This window comes from Hippocampus bargibanti, linkage group LG13 (assembly GCF_051943395.1).
Source record: "Hippocampus bargibanti isolate YZ-2025 linkage group LG13, ASM5194339v1, whole genome shotgun sequence".
NCBI lineage: Eukaryota > Metazoa > Chordata > Actinopteri > Syngnathiformes > Syngnathidae > Hippocampus > Hippocampus bargibanti.
Window position 1 is genome coordinate 17,270,347 of NC_142746.1, and position 20,172 is coordinate 17,290,518.

A 20,172-nucleotide genomic window follows, 5' to 3' on the forward strand; every position below is an offset into this window, starting at 1 on the left:
TAAGTATGGCCAAAACATAATTGTGATGGCTTTCTCCGTGTTCGGGTTGCTCCCCATTCTCAATTTGTAATAATGATAATAAAAAAAAGTAGTGATTGGAAAATGAAGCTTCAGATTTGCTTCATGAACCAGTTGTATTTTTGACACATTTAAAGAGCACTGTTGGTTTAAATAAAGTGTTTGAAGGAATAACAATAGTTTTAATAATAATAATAATAAGTGTCTGATTTGTTGTCATGTAAGCGATGATTAGTGACTTGTGAATTGTGCTGTGTCTGGACGCAAAGTGAACTTATGTTTACGTGAGATCTGCGGCAGCGTAAAGATTACAATCACCAAGCATATCTGGTACAAATAGCGCAAAGCAGGGTGGTCCGGCGATTGTGCAATATGGAGGCATAAAATTTGACATTTGTTTTTCTACAAATGACTCGATGGGCATGAGTTAACGCAGCGGGAACACCCCATCCATCAACGGTCCTTAGAGCAGTGTAATAGATTTTCAAAAAGGATATTAGATGAGTCGTTGGCCTCCATGACCCCGTATTTCAGGCAGGCTTCAATAAAGAGAGCGGCGCTGTCGAAGTGCCTCGTACTGATGGCAAAGTGGAGGGAGGAGAAGACAGACATGGAATTGTCAGAAAAGAGCACAAATCCTGATTGGATTTGAGTGACCCTGTAGTATACACTAGGTACATGCTTCTCGAAGGCCTTTCAAAATGTAAAATGGATGCGATGAAGAAAAGATATCAATGCGAAGGCTAAAGAAAGACATCCATGACATACTATGACATAGGCGAATAAAATCAAGTGTATTCAGCGAATTACAAAATCAGGAACAATAACTGGTGAAAAGTGAGTGCTGCGCATGTTTTGTCAAAACGTCAACCTCATAGTGAGATTGTCATAAGCTGACGATAAAGCTTATAAGTCATACCTGTGTAGCATCTCCCCAACTTTGTAAAAACAGCCCAGGGAAAGCAGCACCAGGATAGCTTTGGATTTTTGGTTGACCTGTGGTGAGCACAGATGCTCTGCCCATCGCTTCAGCACATCCGAACTCTCCGCTGGGTTGAGACGCACCTGGCAAAAGAGCCATGAATATGTCGGACACGTTCAAACAGTGCAGCTGTGTGACAGAGAGTGCTCTGAAAAAATGCACAAAATTGATGCACCTTTATGGATAACCTCTTTTCTGCATTACAATACATGTATTATTCAGTGACAAAAACCTGCTAAGATGCTAAGACAACATTTTGCTAAGACAACATTTTAATACCACACCCCTCCGACGAGGCATTTTGGGAATCAGGCAGGCAATATATCGTGCATATTTCTACCCACGAAAGCATAAATACTCCCCTTTTCCTCCAAGAAATTAATGCTTGTTGACAGACTGATAAAGAATAGAAGTTATCATATTTAAAAGTTTCATGCTGTTGTCTGCTTAGTTGTCCGAACACAAGGCCCACAATGGAAGCACAGAAAATTTGGAGTCAATCTGAGGTGAACAGACACAGCCTGTTTAACTGTTATCATCAGGTGACAGTTAAACAGGTGTGATCTGGCCTTGGGTGGAATTTAGGACTTGGTAAACTCCTTCACAGGAAGAGCTCATTAGCCAGGTTTCGTGGAAATACAACCCATTAAAATGTCTATGTTCTGTTTGTTATATGGATGTTGGTGCTTGGGACGTCCAGGGGCGTGGTATTGAAATCAGGAAGACTATGTTTTACTAAAGTATCACTTAAATTTGCATATAGAGTGATACCTTGGTTTATGAACGCTTTAGCTCACGAACGTTTTGCCTGACAAACATTAAATTCGCGAGAATATAATGTTGGCATATGAACTAGTTTTCGGGAAACACACGGAGCACCACAACGCCTGGCGGACTAGTTTTCGGCGGAACACCAAACCACACGGTCCAACAGGTGGACTAGTTTTCCACATCCACTTTCTTTCAGTGCACTCTGTGCATCCGTGGTTTGTTATCGAGTGTAGTACTTTTGCTTTTTTGGGACCGAAAAAGACCCCACCACAGGCTAGTGTTAAGACAAAGAAGACACGAAAGAAAATTACGGTCGAGTAGAAGAAGGAGATCATCGAAAAACACGAACAAGGTGTGCGTTTGTGTGACTTAGCGTCCCAATACCAGTACGCTAAGTCGCTACCATCCTTAACAACATTGAAGTTATTAAGGGTGCGTGTGTGGCTAAGGATGTTTCTGTTTTGTCTAAGCAACGGTCTCAGGCAATAGAAGAGGTTGAAAAACATCTGTTAATGTGGATTAACGAAAAACAGCTAGCAGGGTAGTGTAGTGAGGGTATTATCGCCGAGAAAGCACGGCAACTTCACTCGGATATCATCAAGAGGCAACTGGAAAAACGACCATCACAAAGGTAAATAAAACGACTTTATTATACAGAACAGTTTATTTCTTTAATTAAAATACAGTAACACAGTTATTATACATAAAATAAGGTATATTTTATGTCGTTTTAAGTCTTATTTAGTAGAAAAATATGTTTAATGGAGACCTGGAAATGGATTATTCTAATTTTTAATGGTTTCCTCTGGGAAATTAATGTTTGGAAGACACTTCGCCTGACACACACTTTCTGGGAACCAATTAAGTTCGTAAGCTGAGGTATCACTGTGCTATCAATAAATAGCTTGGCAGAGGGCTGCAGAGGTTGGGCGTCGGTCATGAATGGCTGAATCCCCTGCCGGCAATAAAAGCCAATCTTCCTGTATTTGAGCCTTTGTTCACAGTGTCCAAACAAACATCTCTGACATGGACACACTGCTGCTGAGTTACCTTGGCGAGCCAGGCAGCGCGATTCCACTCCCCGTAGGTCTGCAGGTAGCGGCACGCATCGGCAGCTTTGTCAATCAGACATAGCAGCTGTACCCCCTCTGGTAGTAAAACAGCGGGATGCAAGGTTGCAATGTGATAACAAGTGACAGAAGCACACGTCAGTTCATTTCGACACTGTAAATCTGCTATAATCTCAATGATATACTTGGATGAGATCCAAAAGGGATGTTGTATGTGATGAATCATATCTAAAATGCATCCTGAGCAATTGCAAGCCTGGAGGTTTCCGGATTCCATTTAAAGGACAACCGACACCTCCGGACAAGTTGCATCCATAATTTGTAAAATCACTTCAAATGACTTCCACAGCATATCGCTATATTTTACGTTTTAAGACTCGCGCTGAATATTCAGGAAGTCTTGTTTTCGAGTTGATGACAATGCCCTAAGTGACATCACGGAGGGAACGCCCTTGACAGAGAAAGCGACACACAATGCATTTTGGGTACTTTTTTCATCTGAAAACAGTGTTGATCGCGAAATTAGAAGGAAAACTACATAAACAACGCGATGGTGAATCATTGTGTGTCGCAGCCAATTGCAGTAACAATAATAAAGAAGGTTTACAGAAATTCCCAGCGGACAAATCAGCCCATTTCCAACGGAGCTTGTGCGCCATCTTGTGCATTTTCTGGACGCTACATTGGAGTCCAGATGGCTCGAATTGATACGGCAGGACTTCTTTAATCGACTGCAAACATTTATGCTTTCCTCTTCAGAATTATTTAAATCATCTTCATAAGTGGATGAGTAACAAGAAAGCATCTTCTCCGAATCTGAACTCTCTGAAGCCATTGTTTTGATTCTGGAGCAAGGCAGTTTGTGACCAATAGTGATGTCACGAACAAGGGGGCGGGACTTTCTGAATCTGCCCAGTGCTGAGCTCATTTTGTGGCAGTTTTGGGACACTTTAAGTCATTTTTATTGGTGTTTTGCATTTGACAAAAATATCAGCCTGCGTGTTTTGGGTATTTTAGATGCTGTGAAACGTTTTTCTGATGTCAGTTAGGAAACAAAAAAATTGTGTCGGTTGTCCTTTAAGAAAAGCAGATTTCGGCAAACAGGCATGCATTCATTCAAAGTACAAAATAAAGTAAAAGTTGCAATGACTGGAAAAACCATACCTGCTAGCTTTCCATTGGCAATCATGTTAGTGGCTACAAGTTTGATGGTGGACTGGGAGGGACCCGAGGAGGTGATGGTGGTTACCAGGCAGGCCTTTAGGGAATCACAATAGTAGCTGGGATTGTCTGCACTCGTCTCCAACAATAACTGCACAGCACGGTCCGTCTGAAAGCAAGAGCAAAGTACAATAGAAGGTAATGGTTGTGGTATAGAGGATAGTAACAGCAGCCCGAGAAACGCAGAAAGTAATGATCAAATTCTAGGGGTATTATATTTATTATCAACCTTTTTATCCAGTGGCCATAAAGACTTTGTGCTCGTGTCAGAGCTGACTGACCTCCGCCTTTCTGCCTAGATAGGAGCGACACATCCAATACAAAGTCTGCTGATTGCAGCCTGTGATTACAGAGGGAACAGTGACATGGGGAGGACTACAATCCTAATGGCCAGAGATCCGACAGAGGAACGAGGGGAGCTGTTATCCTCCATCTTGCTTCATTTGGCCTATAACATAAAGCAAAATCGGCTAACCGAACGAGCCACGAAACGCCCCGCCACATGGCTACCGAACCTAACACGCTCAGCCATGATATTATGTACACTGTAATACTTTGTTTAGCGCATTTTGATAGACGAGGAACAAAACACTCGGAACAGCTGAGATTCTCATGTGAACATTTATAGTCTTCTTTTCCTTTGGGCTTTTCCCTTCAAGGGGTCGCCACAGCAAATCAGTGTCCTCCATCTTTAGAGGTTTGATCCAACATTTATAGAGTAAGCTTTGTAAAGGCAAACATCTGTGATTGGCTATCAATCAGGTAAGGGTATGCACTGCCAAACGACCCTCGTGAGGATTCGTGATTCTGATGCCAGATTTCACCCACCCATCCATTTCCTATAGCGCTTATTAGATTCACGGCTGTGCTGGAGTCTAGTTCATACTCTGCGTGAGTCATATCCGCTCTTTTTATCCCACAAAGCATCGTCCTCAGGCCTCAGTCATCAAATTGCTCTGGCCGTACATCCAGATGAGAAGTGGTTAATTTCCAAGAGCTGCTTCAAGTACAATACATTTCAATCAGACTGATACAAGTGTGATGAACAGTCTTTGTCTCCAGTCCTTTCAAATGTGGAGCTCATCACTATTTTTCAGAACAAAAACATGTTGCACAAAAAAAAAAAAAAAAATCTACATAAGTAATTAATGTGGCGTTTTCCTCCTTATCCAATCATGGTCTCCTCTGTTAAAGTTCTCTGTAGAATTCAAGTTACATGTCAAACAGTTGTAAAACCCTGACACCAGACTAATATAAATTCTCATCCTTCACCTGCTTAATTTGTCCTCACCTAAAAAGGAATAAAATTGAGGCTTTTGCTGTGCTTCCTTGAGAGTTTTGCGAAAACTTTCCACTGTGGTATTGTATGAATACAAAAAATGAAAAAAAAAAAAAAGCCAAACACAGCCAAATAACTGTTTATAATAACTCACTAAACATACACAGTATATATACATGGATGGATAGGTGGATAGATGGATAGATGAGTAGGTAGGTAGATAGGTGAAGACAGAGAGAGACAGAGAAAGACCGAGAGAAAGACAGAGGGAGACAGAGAGAGGGAGACAGACAGATATGGGGGATGGCACACGTGGATTACCTGACCCAGAAGGAGGAGCTGGTCAGCACATTTCTTAGTATGCTCATAACTGGAGCGCTTCACTTCCTGCAGGTGAACACGATCCAACTGGAATTTCTGTAAAGAAACGAAGGTGGTCATGAAGACATGGGATCAGTCTCAGCAAGTCATCGTATGGATGGAAAAGCATTTACATTGGAAAGGGCATCACTGGTGATTAGGAAGATGTAATATGTAAATATGGAGGGCAATTATATACATGTGATGACATGATTCATGTTAATTATGAAGGCTGTAAAATATTCAGGAGCTTCTTATGCTGCAGTCCTGAAGAATGGTAATAATGCAGCGTGCATCTAATTTGGGGATATAGTGAGTTTTTTTTTAAATTAGAACTAAGACATTCCAAAGTCAGAAAGCTCTTTATTTATGTAGGAATACAGGGAAAAGTAGAAGATATAGATAGACACAAATGATGTGTGCGGAAATGTGCAAATATGTACTGTATATGAAACAAAAGGTTGTTTTTTTTTTTCCTTTCGTGCATGTAGTTAGGCTCAATTCTTCAGTAAATCAAAGCCAAAGGCATCAATCAACTGTGTTTTAAAGCTTCAGAACTGTGTGCACTCTGTTGGAGGCTTAGATATTAGTAATTACAGCCAGGCTGCCGCCACTGCGGCTGTTTTATGACAACGCAAGCCAAATGCAGCGACAGACCGACTGGGTGGTTCTTTGAAAGCCTTTCTATTTATGCTCTCTGTGTGGCCCCTTATTAAGACGAAAGTAGAAACTTTCATTCCCAAACAAAATCATGCATCTTTCTTTTTTAAGTCATGGTGCCGATAATACAGAATTTCCAGTGGAAATTAAAAAGTCAGTTTTCCATTATTCAAATGGCATCTAAAATATATTTCTTTGCATTTCAGGGCACAATGAACATAGACATTTTTACATATTTGTCTCACAGCTCAAAGTTTTTGCATTTAAATCTCAACGCTGGCCTTTCCATGGAGAGTTTGAATACTGTCAACATGCTTTTGTGGGTGTTCTCCTACATTCCAAAATCATGTATCGGGTTCATCAAAGAATTTCAATAAGAAATCAGTGCTGCTGTACTACTCTCTTGCCCCAAATCATCTCTGATCGGATTAAATTTACAGTGCTACTAAGATAAAGTGGTGTAGAGGATGCAACCTTGCTGCAGAGAAAAAGTGTGCATACTTAATTTTTTACCTTGATTTCTTACTTTTTTATATGGTAGGAATCATTAACTCATTCAATGCCAGATGTGCAAAAATGTGTCCACTCGAGTGCCAGGGTTTTTGTCATTTTCACTCAAATTGCAGGATAGAACAGAGTTTCAGGACTGCATAAACATTTAATTCAGCGGAAGAAATCTTCATTCATCAGAAAAAAAGAATTAATTCCTAAGTTGTAAGGGTCTGGAGTAATATGAGGTGCAAGTGGGGGCGGCTGTACAAAAGGCAAATGCTTGCCCCTTGTGGAAGGGAAAAAAAAAACATTGCCAGAGGTCAGACCAGCACTTCATCGGCACCCCCTCATCCGCAAGAAAAACCAAAACCCGAACAAATGTGTGTATATATTTTCAATTCCCGAATACATTCAGGAATGGGAGTAAATGAGTTAAATACATTCATCCTTTATCTTCCTTTATTTGTCTCCACTAAAACAAAGACATATTTTTCGGCATTATGTAATTTAAAGGACAACCGACGCCTCCGGACGAGTTGTGTCCATAATTTGTAAAATCACTTCAAATGACGTCTACTGAGCGTATTTTAGAAAGATTCCACAGCATATAACTGTATTTTAAGTTTTAAGGCTCGCGCTGAATATTCAGGAAGTCTTGTTTTCGAGTTGATGACGATGCCTGACGTGATTCACGTCTGGAACGCCCTGACCGAGAAAGCGACACACAATGCATTTTGGGTACTTTGTTTGGTCTGAAAACTTCCCGTTTTTTATTAGAAGGAAAACGCAATGGTGAATCGTTGTGTGTTGCACCAAGACTACTATTTGATACTAGTTGACACAAATTCCCAGCGGACAAATTAGCCCATTTCCAACGGAGCTTGGGCGCCATCTTCTGCCTTTGTCTGGGACGCTACATTGCTGTCATTGACGGCTCGAATTGATATGGGAGGACTCCTTTAATCGATTGCAAACATTTATGCTTTCCTCTTCAGAACTATTTGAATCATGTTCATAACTGGATTAGTAACAAGAAATTATTTTCTCCAAATCTGAAGCCATTGTTTTGATTCTCGAGCAAGGCAAGACGTCTTGGCGTGACGTTACGAACTGGGGGCGGGACATTCTGAAAACCCCCAGTTCGCAGCTCAATTTGTTGCAGTTTTAGCAAACTTTAAGTCATTTTTATTGGTATTTTTCATTTGACTAAAAATAGCAGCCTGCGTGTTTTGGGTATTTTAGATGCTATAAAACATTTTTCTGATGTCAGTTAGGAAACAAAAAAATGGTGTCGGTTGTCCTTTAAGCGAAGGCAATTCAATCATTTTAACAATGCAATGTTAATTAAGTGTCAAATCTCTACATTCATTCAAAATCAAAGTGCTGTGTTTATTGTGCCAACCATGAATAAATTGTCATCCTCAATATTTTTTTTCAGCATCCTTGGAGTGAATGGCTTGAATGTTGAATCATAATTACAGTATAAAAAAAAGATTTTAAAAACATTATTGTTCAACAAGTGCTTCATACCTGAAATCAATATCAAGTAATAATTTTGGCCAACAAAAGTCTGGCATTAAGTACACTGTGTGGAATTGTCATTCTTTTGAAAATGCGCTCGACTAGTGCGGATGTTAGAGGACATTTTGGAAGGGAAGGCAGCAAGTCCTGGCTCCCAATTTATGCCCTTTAAATTCAGCACAGAGACTGCGGTTACCATGCTGGAAAGGACACGCTGGAATCAATGCAGGATATCGGCGCCTGCAAAGGGCACCCCCCGCCCCCCCACCAAAAAAAAAAAAACATTTCCACTGCAGATGATGCAAAGTGGTCTGCGTTTTGGATAGACACCTGGAAACTACTTTCCACCCATGAACATGCGGTAGTGTGTGACAGTCATCAAATTGCCAGATGCCCTGGGGGTGTGCAATCAAATAGGCCAAAATGCCTATTGGGGAATACCGCAATACACCCAAGTCACATACAAGGTAAACTAGACTTTCCCCATTTTGAAAATAAAAAAATAACATTGGATGTGTAATGTCTTTTCTTTAAATACAGATTTTTGTTTTCATTATTTGATATTTTACACTGTACATGTGTGAGTACAGCTGGAAGTTGGTTTATGCATAAAAAGGTGCCATCTGTTGTATCAAAGCAGCCCCAGGCATTTCAGCATAATATCAGCCTCACTGCTTATGTGAGGATCCATCAGTTTCAGGGCAAAGACCACACCTGGATTTGGGTCTGTTTCAGAAGAAGAATCAGATATTCATGAACTCATTAAATTCAAGAGATTTGATGTGGGAGCGCATGTGTTGTGTTGGGGCAAGTGGATTTCTACCAGAAGTGAGTTCCTTCAGCTTAAATGCACCCATACTTTGGTTCCGAATGAGTTTTTAAATCAACTGTTCACCATTTAGGTCAATGCAGCCCATCTCGGCAGTTCATCAACACTTGTTGTAAATCTCTCTGTCGCGCCGTCACACACAACAAAAATTGAAGAGTGTTTACTCCAGAGAGTTAATTTAGCTTTACGATGCCGCTGATAACTGCCAGTGTGGAGAATTTATTTGGTTTGACGCCAATAGGCCCAATAACCAGTGGCATTGAAAGTGGCAGTCAGATTGAAAAAAGTGTGGTGTGATTTACTACAAGTCCACTAGAGGGTACTATTAGCCAGGAAATAACTGACCACCCTTTCTTTCCAGCCAAATCCATTTCTTCTTCAGCCATTGTGTGTTGAAAAAAAACTGCTATTCAATCAACACATATATTTGCTTATGCGGTTCACTACTGATATAGTGTGCTAGCTCTGGCCAGTATGCTCTTGTTACTAGCGGCTTGTGATCAGAGCATTTTTCGCAAACTATGATAGGCTAGTTTCTAGCCAATCATAGTTTGCCAAAACTGACATTGACCAGCACCTTCAAGAAGGCGTTGGTACCCCTTTTAGGTTGCCAACTCGAAATCTGATTGGTTAGAGCAAAAGTTTGATCGACACATTTGATGCGACAAGGCCAGCTGAAAGCTGAAAGGCAATTTGGAATTATTTATGAAGAATTAATGGACAAAATACAATTAACATCAGTCCGTGATTAAGATATTTTTAGGCCAGCAGAGAAGCCTTTGCAAGCCTTGACGGTCCACCACTGGCAATAACCAATCACAATTTTACATTTGATCTTGATTAGATAGGCAGCCATTTTAAGCTTTAAGTTTTAAGTAAAACCTTTGATGTTCAGGGGTTTTCTGACAATCTTTAGTCAAACAAAAAAAAGGTAGCTTCTGAACTCTTCTCACTGACCTGGAAATAGGAGCTCTCACACAGCATGTCGTGGCAGATGTCCAGGTGATTCTGAGGTGACTGCTGAGCTAATTCACTTTGAATCTCCCCCTCCACTGTGGCCACACTGAACCGACGAGCCTGGGCAAATGACTGGAGGTAGTGTGAAGCCACTGTCCAAAAGTGAAGGTCAGATTCGTCTCCGAACAACCTGCGGGGTGCCACATAACCACCTCCATCAAAATCAAAAAATCAAATATTAATGGTTTGTTTTTGTGATATCAGCTTTCTAATGATCATACTGCCTGCATCTTTCAGCAAACATGTTTTCTAATCTCACCATGTCTCTCCCCAACCACATCCTCCTGTTATTTAGCACTCTGAGCCTCCTTTAGTAATCCTGCACAGACACATAGCTGTTGCTAGGTTACCGAGCCACATTAACAGTGGCATGATATCTGAAGATGGCCAGATGCAGAAACATTATAGATTCATGAGCTCTACGATGGCATTCTCGTTATTTGCAAGCCAGCCAAAATTGTCCTTCATTCTCCCCAAATTAATTGCAATTGAGAGAGATAGAATTGCTCTCGATTTGAGGCAAAAATGTGAGTGGGAATAAAGCAACAAAAGTTGCCAACACCTGTCGTCATATTGTTGTTGTTGCTTTTTTTTTTTTTTTTTTGGGGGGGGGGGGGGGGTGATGATGCAATACAATGTGCAATTCAATGAAACACATTTTGGAGGATTACAATGAAATAACTATCAGGGTGACTCATTTGTTGGCCTCGTTTTGATAGGCATAATAATCATCCCATTGTCAATAAACGGATTCGCAAGTTTTCTCATTGGTGATTGTGTTCTCAACCTATTCATGTAAAATGGAGTGCATGGTCTGGCTGTATCCAGCATAAGAGCTGGCAATTCTGAGAACCTATATGTGGTCTGAAGAGAATGTGGTTACAAAGAAACATCAATTTATAGTAATTGTCAATAAAAATCTTTCTTCGAAGGAAGACCAACTCTAGATGTAAAAGAAAAAAAAAACATTTCAGTAAATTGCCATCAATTTATCATATGCGACAGCAACTTTAAGTTAGCGCTGGTTAATATTTTCATAACCTTTTATGTAGCCACCATTTTGACATTTAGAAAACTATAAATTTGTATGATGGATACAGTTGGAAAGCAAGACCTTTCTTTTCTACGCAGAGTCCAAGAAAGAACCCATTCAATTGTTTTATAACGGTGTCAAATACATATTCACAGTACTGGATCGAAATTTACAACAATCAATGACCAACTGATTCCCCCCTCCCTCCACACAGATAACAAAACTAATGAAAATGTTTATTTTAATTCGGAAATGACTCCAATATATGGTTAGATAGAGTCTTTACAAATAGCAATAGGAGGCTACAATTAACAAAATTATCTTGTTGTATATCCTTCCCAAAATAGAAATAGGAAATACATTATATGTACTGAAAAATGCTTTATGAAAAAATAACATCATCAAAACACTGTCAAACGTAATGATGGACAATGACACTATGCTTTTTTAAAATCAAGTCTACTAAAACTACAAATGCTGCTGTGGTATGTTCAAAATTTCAAAAAGTTAGAAAAAACGAAAAAAAGGGAGGGACAATGCATGCTGACAGCAACTCACCGTGAGACCAAAAGACAGCGCTGCAGCAGACCGAGCTCTGGGTCTTGGAGCACACACTTCATGTCACTGTGGAGTCACCAAGAGATATACAGTCAAACCAGAGTACTTTGCATACACGCCGGGATGGCAATCCTCAGAATGACTATTGTTGTATTTCTTAGAATCATGAAAATGACCGATACTTTCACTGCTTCTAGAGACAATCAAAGCAAAGACTTACTTTGACAAAGAATTGAGCTGCTCCTGGATCAGACCTTTGATCTCATCTTTCTCGCTGTAGTCTCTGCAAAGCCAAACAAACTCATGTCCATTGGTTACTGAACTGATATACAACCTGAATTTGCAGATAACATTTGCGAGTACATTTTATTTGTTAGTACGATGTATAAAGTACAGTGGCTCGGAACAAGCATAAATGCAAGGACATTTTTATTTCATCGCAAAACCTAATTGAGAAGATAAAATTTGAAAAGTCGCCTCATATTTGTTTGGCTTGTTCCTACTTGAAACTTTAAAGGTGTCGTCCAGATACCACAGTTTAAACAGTCTGTTAAAAAAACTCAAAATATGTGTGAATGATTCTGATCTATGCCTGCTTAAGGTGCATGCAACGAAAGAAATTCTTGAACTTACACTTGAGTAATGTCCATCGTAAAGGTGCCCGACCACGGCTGCAGTAGGAGGAAAGCCTTAAGAGTGAGGGCAGCTCGTGGTAGCAGCAGATAGGGACACCACACTGAATCTGGACATATTGGTTACAGAACACACAGAAAGAAATTGAAAGAAAGAAATTTCAAAAGAAAAGGACCATACATTTTATTTGTATCTGTCATTCACAACCTTATTATTTTTTTGTGTGTTTGTGCTTACCGGTGAGATCTTGTTCATCCATACGATAGCTAGCTGACTTCATGGCCATCTCCAACACTCGAATACACCCGTCATCTGAAGCCAGAACGACTTTGTCTGATGTGCACCAATCAATGTCTAAGACGCGGTAGTTGATGTTGCGACCAATGCGCATGCTGCTGACCATTTGGACCTACAAAATGTTCCAACCAAAGATCAATACAAATTATTAAAGTTAGTAAAAAGCTACTTTATTCAGATGCTGCATAAAGAGTACCTTAAAAAAATGAGTTTTGACAAAAACCCCATCCAGTAAATGACATCTGGGATGGAGAAGGGTAGACTGTCAGCAAACAGCCTTGTCAAGGGGTGCAAACTGCTTTCTGGCTTTTAATGGGAATGTGCTGAAGTGAGCGTATAAGCCAACTGTCAGCAGAGTGCTAAATCGTTTGAGATTTCTCCTGCTCCTCCCTTGCTTCTATGATTGCTCCCCTCTGCGACTTGATCTATCTGCCTTTTACGATTGGGGAATGAGCGGTGCATCTTATCTCGGTTTCAATAAAGAGTACACCCATCTTCCTGCAGCTTACAGCGTGAGATACACAGTAAAATATACCTGTGTCCACCTTTGCCTGATCCATGTCTCATTCCTAGTGAAAAAAAAAACTATTGTGTGTATACAAAGTAAACGAATGTCAAGTCTGTTGAAGTAGTTGAGCGGAAGTTGAGCTAAAAATATTATTTACAATACCGTTATTATTTATAATATTGCTAGATTATATTATACGATATTATTTGATAGGACCATCACAAACACTTGACCAAAACCAAGTCAGAATTAAAAGCGCTTTAAGCGCTGCTCGGTTTGCACTTCTATTTATTCATGCAAAGCTTGTTTACCTTGACTGTGCGTTTGTACAGAGCAACGGTGCATTCAATATAAATAGTTGCTCAAATGGATACTTCACATAATACGGCACTCCAGCAGTGAAGTCAATGTGCTTTTAATTATTTTGATAACTTGATTATTTTAGTTATTTAATATTATACCTTAATTATCAACGTTAAAAATAATATAGTTGGCCACCATGTTGCTTGATCACCACACAATCATAATGTGTGTAAGTTTTTGACTACACAACACAACACGACTGACATAAGGGAGAATTTTTATGAATCCAAATGTTTTTGTTGTTGTTTTTCAGCTGTTATGTTTATTTCTAAACTCATTCATTAATACCAAAGCCACCAGTAAAATTGAAGAAAACATCAACATAAGTACAACATTTTATGGGTGACAGTACAACGTGGTGTTGGGAATTGAACATGTATGTTAAAATTGCAATCAGTAATACTCCTTTGAAAGAAGATGCATTACAATGGAAATTTATCGCATGATAGAAATGTAGATAGCACCATTTAAATAAAAGAAAAAACAATCTCATCAGGTGGTTACACAAGCTCACACGACGAATCCATACCTCTTTAGTGTCCCAGACCTCTACTCCATCAGTGTACATAACCAACAGTTTCTGGTTGCCTTTTCCTGGTGCAAAGCGAATTTTCTTCACCCAGCCACGGTGAGTTGGTATTCCCCTATATATCAATGGCATTGGGACAGTCAATCATTCAAAAATGTTTTATCAACCATTATGTTGATAAATGTAACGTACCACGAAGTTCTATATATTTTTACTCTATATGTTCATTTTTGGCTGCAAGAAAAACTACACTCAAGGATAAAGTGGTTCTATATAAACCATACTTTTAACTTACAAATGTTTTGGTGGGGAAAACTTTTGTAAATATATAAAAAACACATGTGCATAAGTATTTAGAACCTTCGCCACAGGTGATTTTTTTATTTTTAATAAATTGACAAAAACTTTACCAAAATTTTTTTGTAGCACAAAAACAATGTAAGAAAAAAAGAGGTGTCAAAATTATTTAAGACTGAAACCACAATATTTAAGAAAACTCCATTTTCCAAAATCCTTCGTAAAATAAATGAAGGGTGCAGGAAGGCAATGTTCTTCCATTACCGTTTGGTTCGGGGCCGCCAGAAAAATGGACAAAATCTGACTTCAACGGACAGTTAGGACGGCACCGCCCTACTCACTCTCGAGGACCTGCACACTGCAAGAATCCAAACGAGGGCGCGGAAAATCCTACTGGACTCTCTGGACTCTGCCCGCCACCTTTTCCAACTACTCCCCTCAGGCAGGCGCGACCGATCCATGCGCACCAAATCCAGCAGACATTTAAACAGCTTCTTCCCCCAAGCCATTAACTATTTGAACAGTAGCCCAAATGGAACTGTATAGTGCCTCTTTGCAATTTTTTTAATGATGATACTAGTGCAGCGTGTTCGACCGGAAACAAATTCCTTGTGTGTTCTACATCCTTGGCAATAAAAATGATTCTGATTCTGAAAAACACAAATTACCTGGACAATCGTGCTTTAAGGTCCCAGAAGTTAAGATTTCCATCGACATCACCGAGCACCAGGGTGTCACCTTTCCATGCAATGCAGGCAATACTACCCATACTGCCCTGCAACATATTCAATGAAAATGCAAAAAAAATGACAATTTCACATTTCCAAACCTTATATAACACTGTCACTGCCATTTGTGTTTTGGGTGTGAGAAATAACCAGGAATGCTGTATTAATATTACAACAGATTTATGACAATATGAGCATACTGGCCAGAATATTTATGACAGAAAGGCGGTAACATGGATGACTATAAATAAGATTATGTCACTAGACAAGACTGGTGCTGTGGAGTCACTGCATGCGTCTCACCTCCAAGTCAGTCTGTCTGGTGTGGCTGACAGGATAAAACATTTTAGGAAAGTTTCTGTCAGGGTGCTGACACAGATATGAAGGCTACAAAACCTCTGGGGTATGCAAATCTATATGAACTAAATCTGCACCAGTCATGAAGAAATTATGAAGGATTTAAAATCCCTGGGTCGCCCTCTGGTCTCTACAACTGTAATATGAAAGGATACTGAGAGGGGGAGAAAACACACTGCTGAAGAATCCAATCAACTATTTAGACATAGAACGATTGTGATTTCCTACATAAACATTCAATGCAGTGTAAGAAATCTTAGAGTCTGTTCTTTCATCAGAAAAAAAGTGTTACTTCCTAATTCATGTGGGTCTGGACTCCAGACTCTGGAGTTATATGAGCTTGAAAAGAGGGCAGCTGTCTAAAATACAATGCAATACATACAGTACATATTGGTTTCTATAGTGCTTTAAAAACAGCAAAGCGCAAACGTGGAAAAAAGGGAAATCCTGCCCCCTTGTGGTAGGGGAAAAACATTGCCAGATTTCTGGCCAGCGCTCTATCGGCACTCAAGCAAGAAAAAAACAAAACCCGGACTGATTCGGGATTGGCGGTATACGTCATATTTTCAATTTCCCAAATAAATTTGTGAATGGAAGTGAATGAGTTAAAAAAAAACCTTCGTTCTTCCATAAAGGTGAACTGAGGATTTGTAAATACTACTACGACTACTAATAATATGTTATTTACAAGCGCCTTTGCAAACACTCAAGTACACTTTACAATCAGAAACAAGAACAATAAAACCAAAGACACAATTATAAATAATAAAAGAATCAATTAATTTAAACTCCATATTTGAATATAGATGAACCAAGAGTAGACATATTATTCTGTGTCTACTACTACTAAAACATAACATGTAATATTATTTCCCATCATAAAAAAATAATCTTGAAAACCTTGTAATACTATAGACAAGAAATACACAACACAAATACATTATAAATACTTAAATAACAGAAGTTGCAACCAAACCAAAATATTATAAGTATTGTAGACTGGACTCACATCGGGAGGGATGCGGGCCCCATCTTTGACAGTGTTGCCTTCTACAGTGATATGGTAGACCTGCCCATCTGTGTCAGTAAACACAAAATGTTCCCTGGCAGAGATGGCCTGGGTGGTTTCCGACTTGCTCTCTGCATCTTGAAGCAGACTAGTGGAGGAATCAAACAAATGTACAATTTGTATAATGTTCATCTGAAGCAACATTATGCGACATATAAAAAAAAAAAAAAGGACGACAGAATTTCAGCTTTTTTTGAGTTCTGACCTGATAACCGAAGATTCAACACTATTTTGCTCAGCGTCTGACACAGTCTGACGAGCCATGGCCTCCCTCGCTGCCATCTGCTTCTTCTTTAAACTCTTCAAGTTGTGCGATGGAGACCACTCCTGAATAAACACAAACAAACAGCACACTATGACAAAAGCAAAATCAAGACAAAGCACCGTGGGGATGGAAGGAGAAAGCAACCGAGGAAACGGCCGTGTTTTTATTCTCACATAAAAGTAAAGCACACAAGAGTGACAATCAATATGGAAATAAAGACAGCAATACGGTACTAAGGAACACCAGAATGTATTATTAAGGCTACTGGGGATTTTATTCGCTCTGTAGAAGATTTTACAGCACCGCTGCTAAATTTGTCCCGCATAAGTCTTATTTTATGAGCATAGCTGGCCTACAGACGCCACAGTGTCTTGCAGAAAGAAGATATTTTTTAAGAGAAATCATTCCAAGTTCCCACACGAGTTCAAAAAGAACTTGTTTTAGCTTAGCACTTAATAATAATAACACATTTCATTTATAAGCACCTTTCAAAACACTCAAGGTCACTTTGCAGTTTTTTTGTTGGTGAGGAGCGGCAGCCACACACGCGCCGGCGTTCGCTCAACCCGGAAGTAACTCAAAATAGATAGAAAGCTAGCTAGCCAGCTTGGTAGCTAGCTAGCCAGCTAATAGATAGCTAGCTAGGTAGCTAGGTAGCCAGCTAATAGATAGCTAGCTAGGTAGCTAGCTAGTCAGCTAAATGGCAAATAGACACTGAAAGGGACTATTACAGGCTAAATATGGACACATACAGCAGACTGTAAACGTCATATGGTTTTCAATTATAGTTCCTGCATCTGAGCATATTCATATCATTCAATGCAAAAGAGAATTAAAAAAAAAGTCATCGCGTTTGTACCAGAGCTGTAACAGTAGGGAAGTTCTTTGCCATCTCTCGAAGAAGTGTCCCTGTCCTGACGTCCCATAACTCCAGCGGTTTGTCTCTGAACACCACGACCAAGTACTGCCTGAGGATCAATGTGGGAAATGACAAGACCATGAAAAGCAATTTAATGTCATTAAAATCTTTAGTTGCCATACATTTGGAATACCAAAGCTTCAGTGACATCATTTTAACTTGCATTTCACGATAAACTTTTTCGATGTAGGATTCTAAGTAATAAGAAGCACATATGCAGTTTTATGTAAAATGTAATGGTAACCTTTTGTGCTTACTTTGCTGGATTTTTGATGCTGTTACACAACCTTTATCTAATGCCACACATTAAGTTTTTCGTCGGTGACCCTTGTCAGTAATGGCTTTGTTTCCTGACATTTTAGCATAAATGCCAATAATGGCTCTGGTCACATTTTAGTGGACCTCACTAAAATTTCACTTGGTGAAAAAAAAGGTATTTTATTCTTCTGACATTTTAATGAATTAATATTGAGGCAGGGTCAGGTGGGTTTTAATTTTTACTTGAGATACTGGTCTGATGGGATGATATATTTAAGTGTAATAAATAAGGAAATAATAATACCATCTTTTCTGGTATATTAGGCGCACCCAAAAGCCTTGATTTTCTTCAAAAGATGACCCTGCACCTTATATGTGAAGTAACTGAAGTCATATAGAGCCACAACAGGTCTCGCCGCAACTGTCGCAGACTCAATTTCCCCCTTTAGAAGTAATACATTACCCCAGCCTCTACTGTAGTACCTTATAGGTGCTGCAGTAGATAATGTGATGTGCCTTATATTTTGAATATTTTTGTATCTATTTATCTATTATATATTTAAAACTTTTTTTCATTTATTGAAGGTGTGCCTTATACTCCGGTGCACCTTATACATGGAAAAAGTTTGAAAATACACCATTCAATGAGGGTGGCCTTATACTCCAGTGCGCCTTATAGACTGGAAAATATGGTAAATTGTATTTATGAGTGCCTTTTAACACTCAATGACACTTTACAGGACAATGAATGATAAATCTGGCACAAGACAACTTGACACCCTATTTCGCATTGAAAGCGCATGCGCTGAGTAAGTACAGCAATTATGGTGCGATGATTGCGCGATATAATAGGTACCAACAAATGCATTATGTTGATGCTTAGGTAATTGGAAAAACAGAATGATTACTTTAGATGTGAAACTTTTATCATCTCAATCGGTGGCTCGTCATTCCCTCGCTCACCTCTGAAAGCAAAACATCGTCCTGGAAAATAAAAACACATGCAAGAAAAGAGGAGATAAAATGAGAGAGTTCGCTCATCAATGCGCTTATGAAAGGTCTGATTATTTCAATTTCACTTTCATGCTGGTTCCTCAGAGAAGTAACCCTCTTTTTTTGAAAGGGAAGAAACAGTCATCAAATTCCTCTTACCTGTAATCTCCAGTTTTTTCTAAATTGCACCCACTCAGGTGGTCTCTCACACAATGAGATGCTTTACTTGGTTCATGTTCATGTGAGTTGTAATAATATAAATCATACATTGGATGATGTCTATTTTACATCTGTCTCCTAATATGGTAGAACAATTCAATGTGCTGTTAAACTCATTCACTGGCATTCACGAATGTATTCGATAATTGAAAATATGACATAGAGCACCATTCCCGAATTTGTTCGGGTTTTGTTTTTTTCATGCTTAGGTGCCGATAAAGAGTTGGCCATGGCCTCTGGCAATATTTTTTTTCTTTTCCACAAGGGGGAAGCATTTCCTTTTTTTCAAAGTAGTGCTTTGTTCCTGCTTTACCAGTTGTTAAAGTGCGACCAATATGTATGTTTTTCATTGGATTTTGCACAGCCGCCCTCATTTCAAGCTCATATAACTCCAGACCCATATCATTTAGGAATTAACTATTTTTTCTGATGAAAGTAGAGAGTCTAAGGTTTCCAACGCTGTCTGAAATGTTTATGTAGTCCTGGAATTCAAGTGACAATGACAAAAACCCTGGCATTGGAGTGGACACATTTTTGCAAGAGTTAATGGGTGACTGACCAACTTTTTAAACCTACTTAACTTAGATCCTAAATAGTGGGTGCCAAATCGTGTGTTCAGTTGAACAAACTGAACGATCAGTTGAAAAAAAGGGTAAAAGTGGGGGACAGCAATATTTAAAAGAGCGTTTAGGGAGCTTTGATGGTTTTAATCACAAAGAGTTTAAGAAATCACCACGCGTGAAATGAAGCATTGGAATTGAAAGTAGATGTGAGGCAGTTTACACCATGAAAAACTTCGGCGACCACTGCAAGCGCTAAATGAACTTTGAACTGCAGAAGACGAACAACAGTAACTTTTGACATAAATACATTTTGTCCCAGTAATTTGGAAGCTATGAATGCGAGTGTGAACCCGCCTGTCAGAC

General features: G+C 39.3%; 1 protein-coding gene across 1 annotated transcript in view; it reads right to left on the reverse strand.

Annotated features, from left to right (window-relative positions):
* Positions 1 to 324: 324 nt before the first annotated feature.
* wdr11 (WD repeat domain 11) overlaps positions 325 to 20,172 on the reverse strand; it is a 32,457-nt gene continuing 12,609 nt past the window's right edge. The window contains exons 13-28 of the mRNA XM_089012374.1: positions 18,943 to 19,018; positions 17,717 to 17,825; positions 16,798 to 16,919; positions 16,533 to 16,680; positions 15,107 to 15,213; positions 14,142 to 14,256; positions 12,682 to 12,853; positions 12,445 to 12,553; positions 12,032 to 12,094; positions 11,812 to 11,877; positions 10,161 to 10,350; positions 5,663 to 5,758; positions 4,006 to 4,171; positions 2,822 to 2,919; positions 938 to 1,083; positions 325 to 595 (exon numbers count right to left, since the gene is read on the reverse strand). Coding sequence (XP_088868500.1) covers positions 472 to 595; positions 938 to 1,083; positions 2,822 to 2,919; positions 4,006 to 4,171; positions 5,663 to 5,758; positions 10,161 to 10,350; positions 11,812 to 11,877; positions 12,032 to 12,094; positions 12,445 to 12,553; positions 12,682 to 12,853; positions 14,142 to 14,256; positions 15,107 to 15,213; positions 16,533 to 16,680; positions 16,798 to 16,919; positions 17,717 to 17,825; positions 18,943 to 19,018 — 1,907 coding nt within the window. The 3' untranslated portion in view covers positions 325 to 471. The remainder of the gene's footprint in view (positions 596 to 937; positions 1,084 to 2,821; positions 2,920 to 4,005; positions 4,172 to 5,662; positions 5,759 to 10,160; positions 10,351 to 11,811; positions 11,878 to 12,031; positions 12,095 to 12,444; positions 12,554 to 12,681; positions 12,854 to 14,141; positions 14,257 to 15,106; positions 15,214 to 16,532; positions 16,681 to 16,797; positions 16,920 to 17,716; positions 17,826 to 18,942; positions 19,019 to 20,172) is intronic.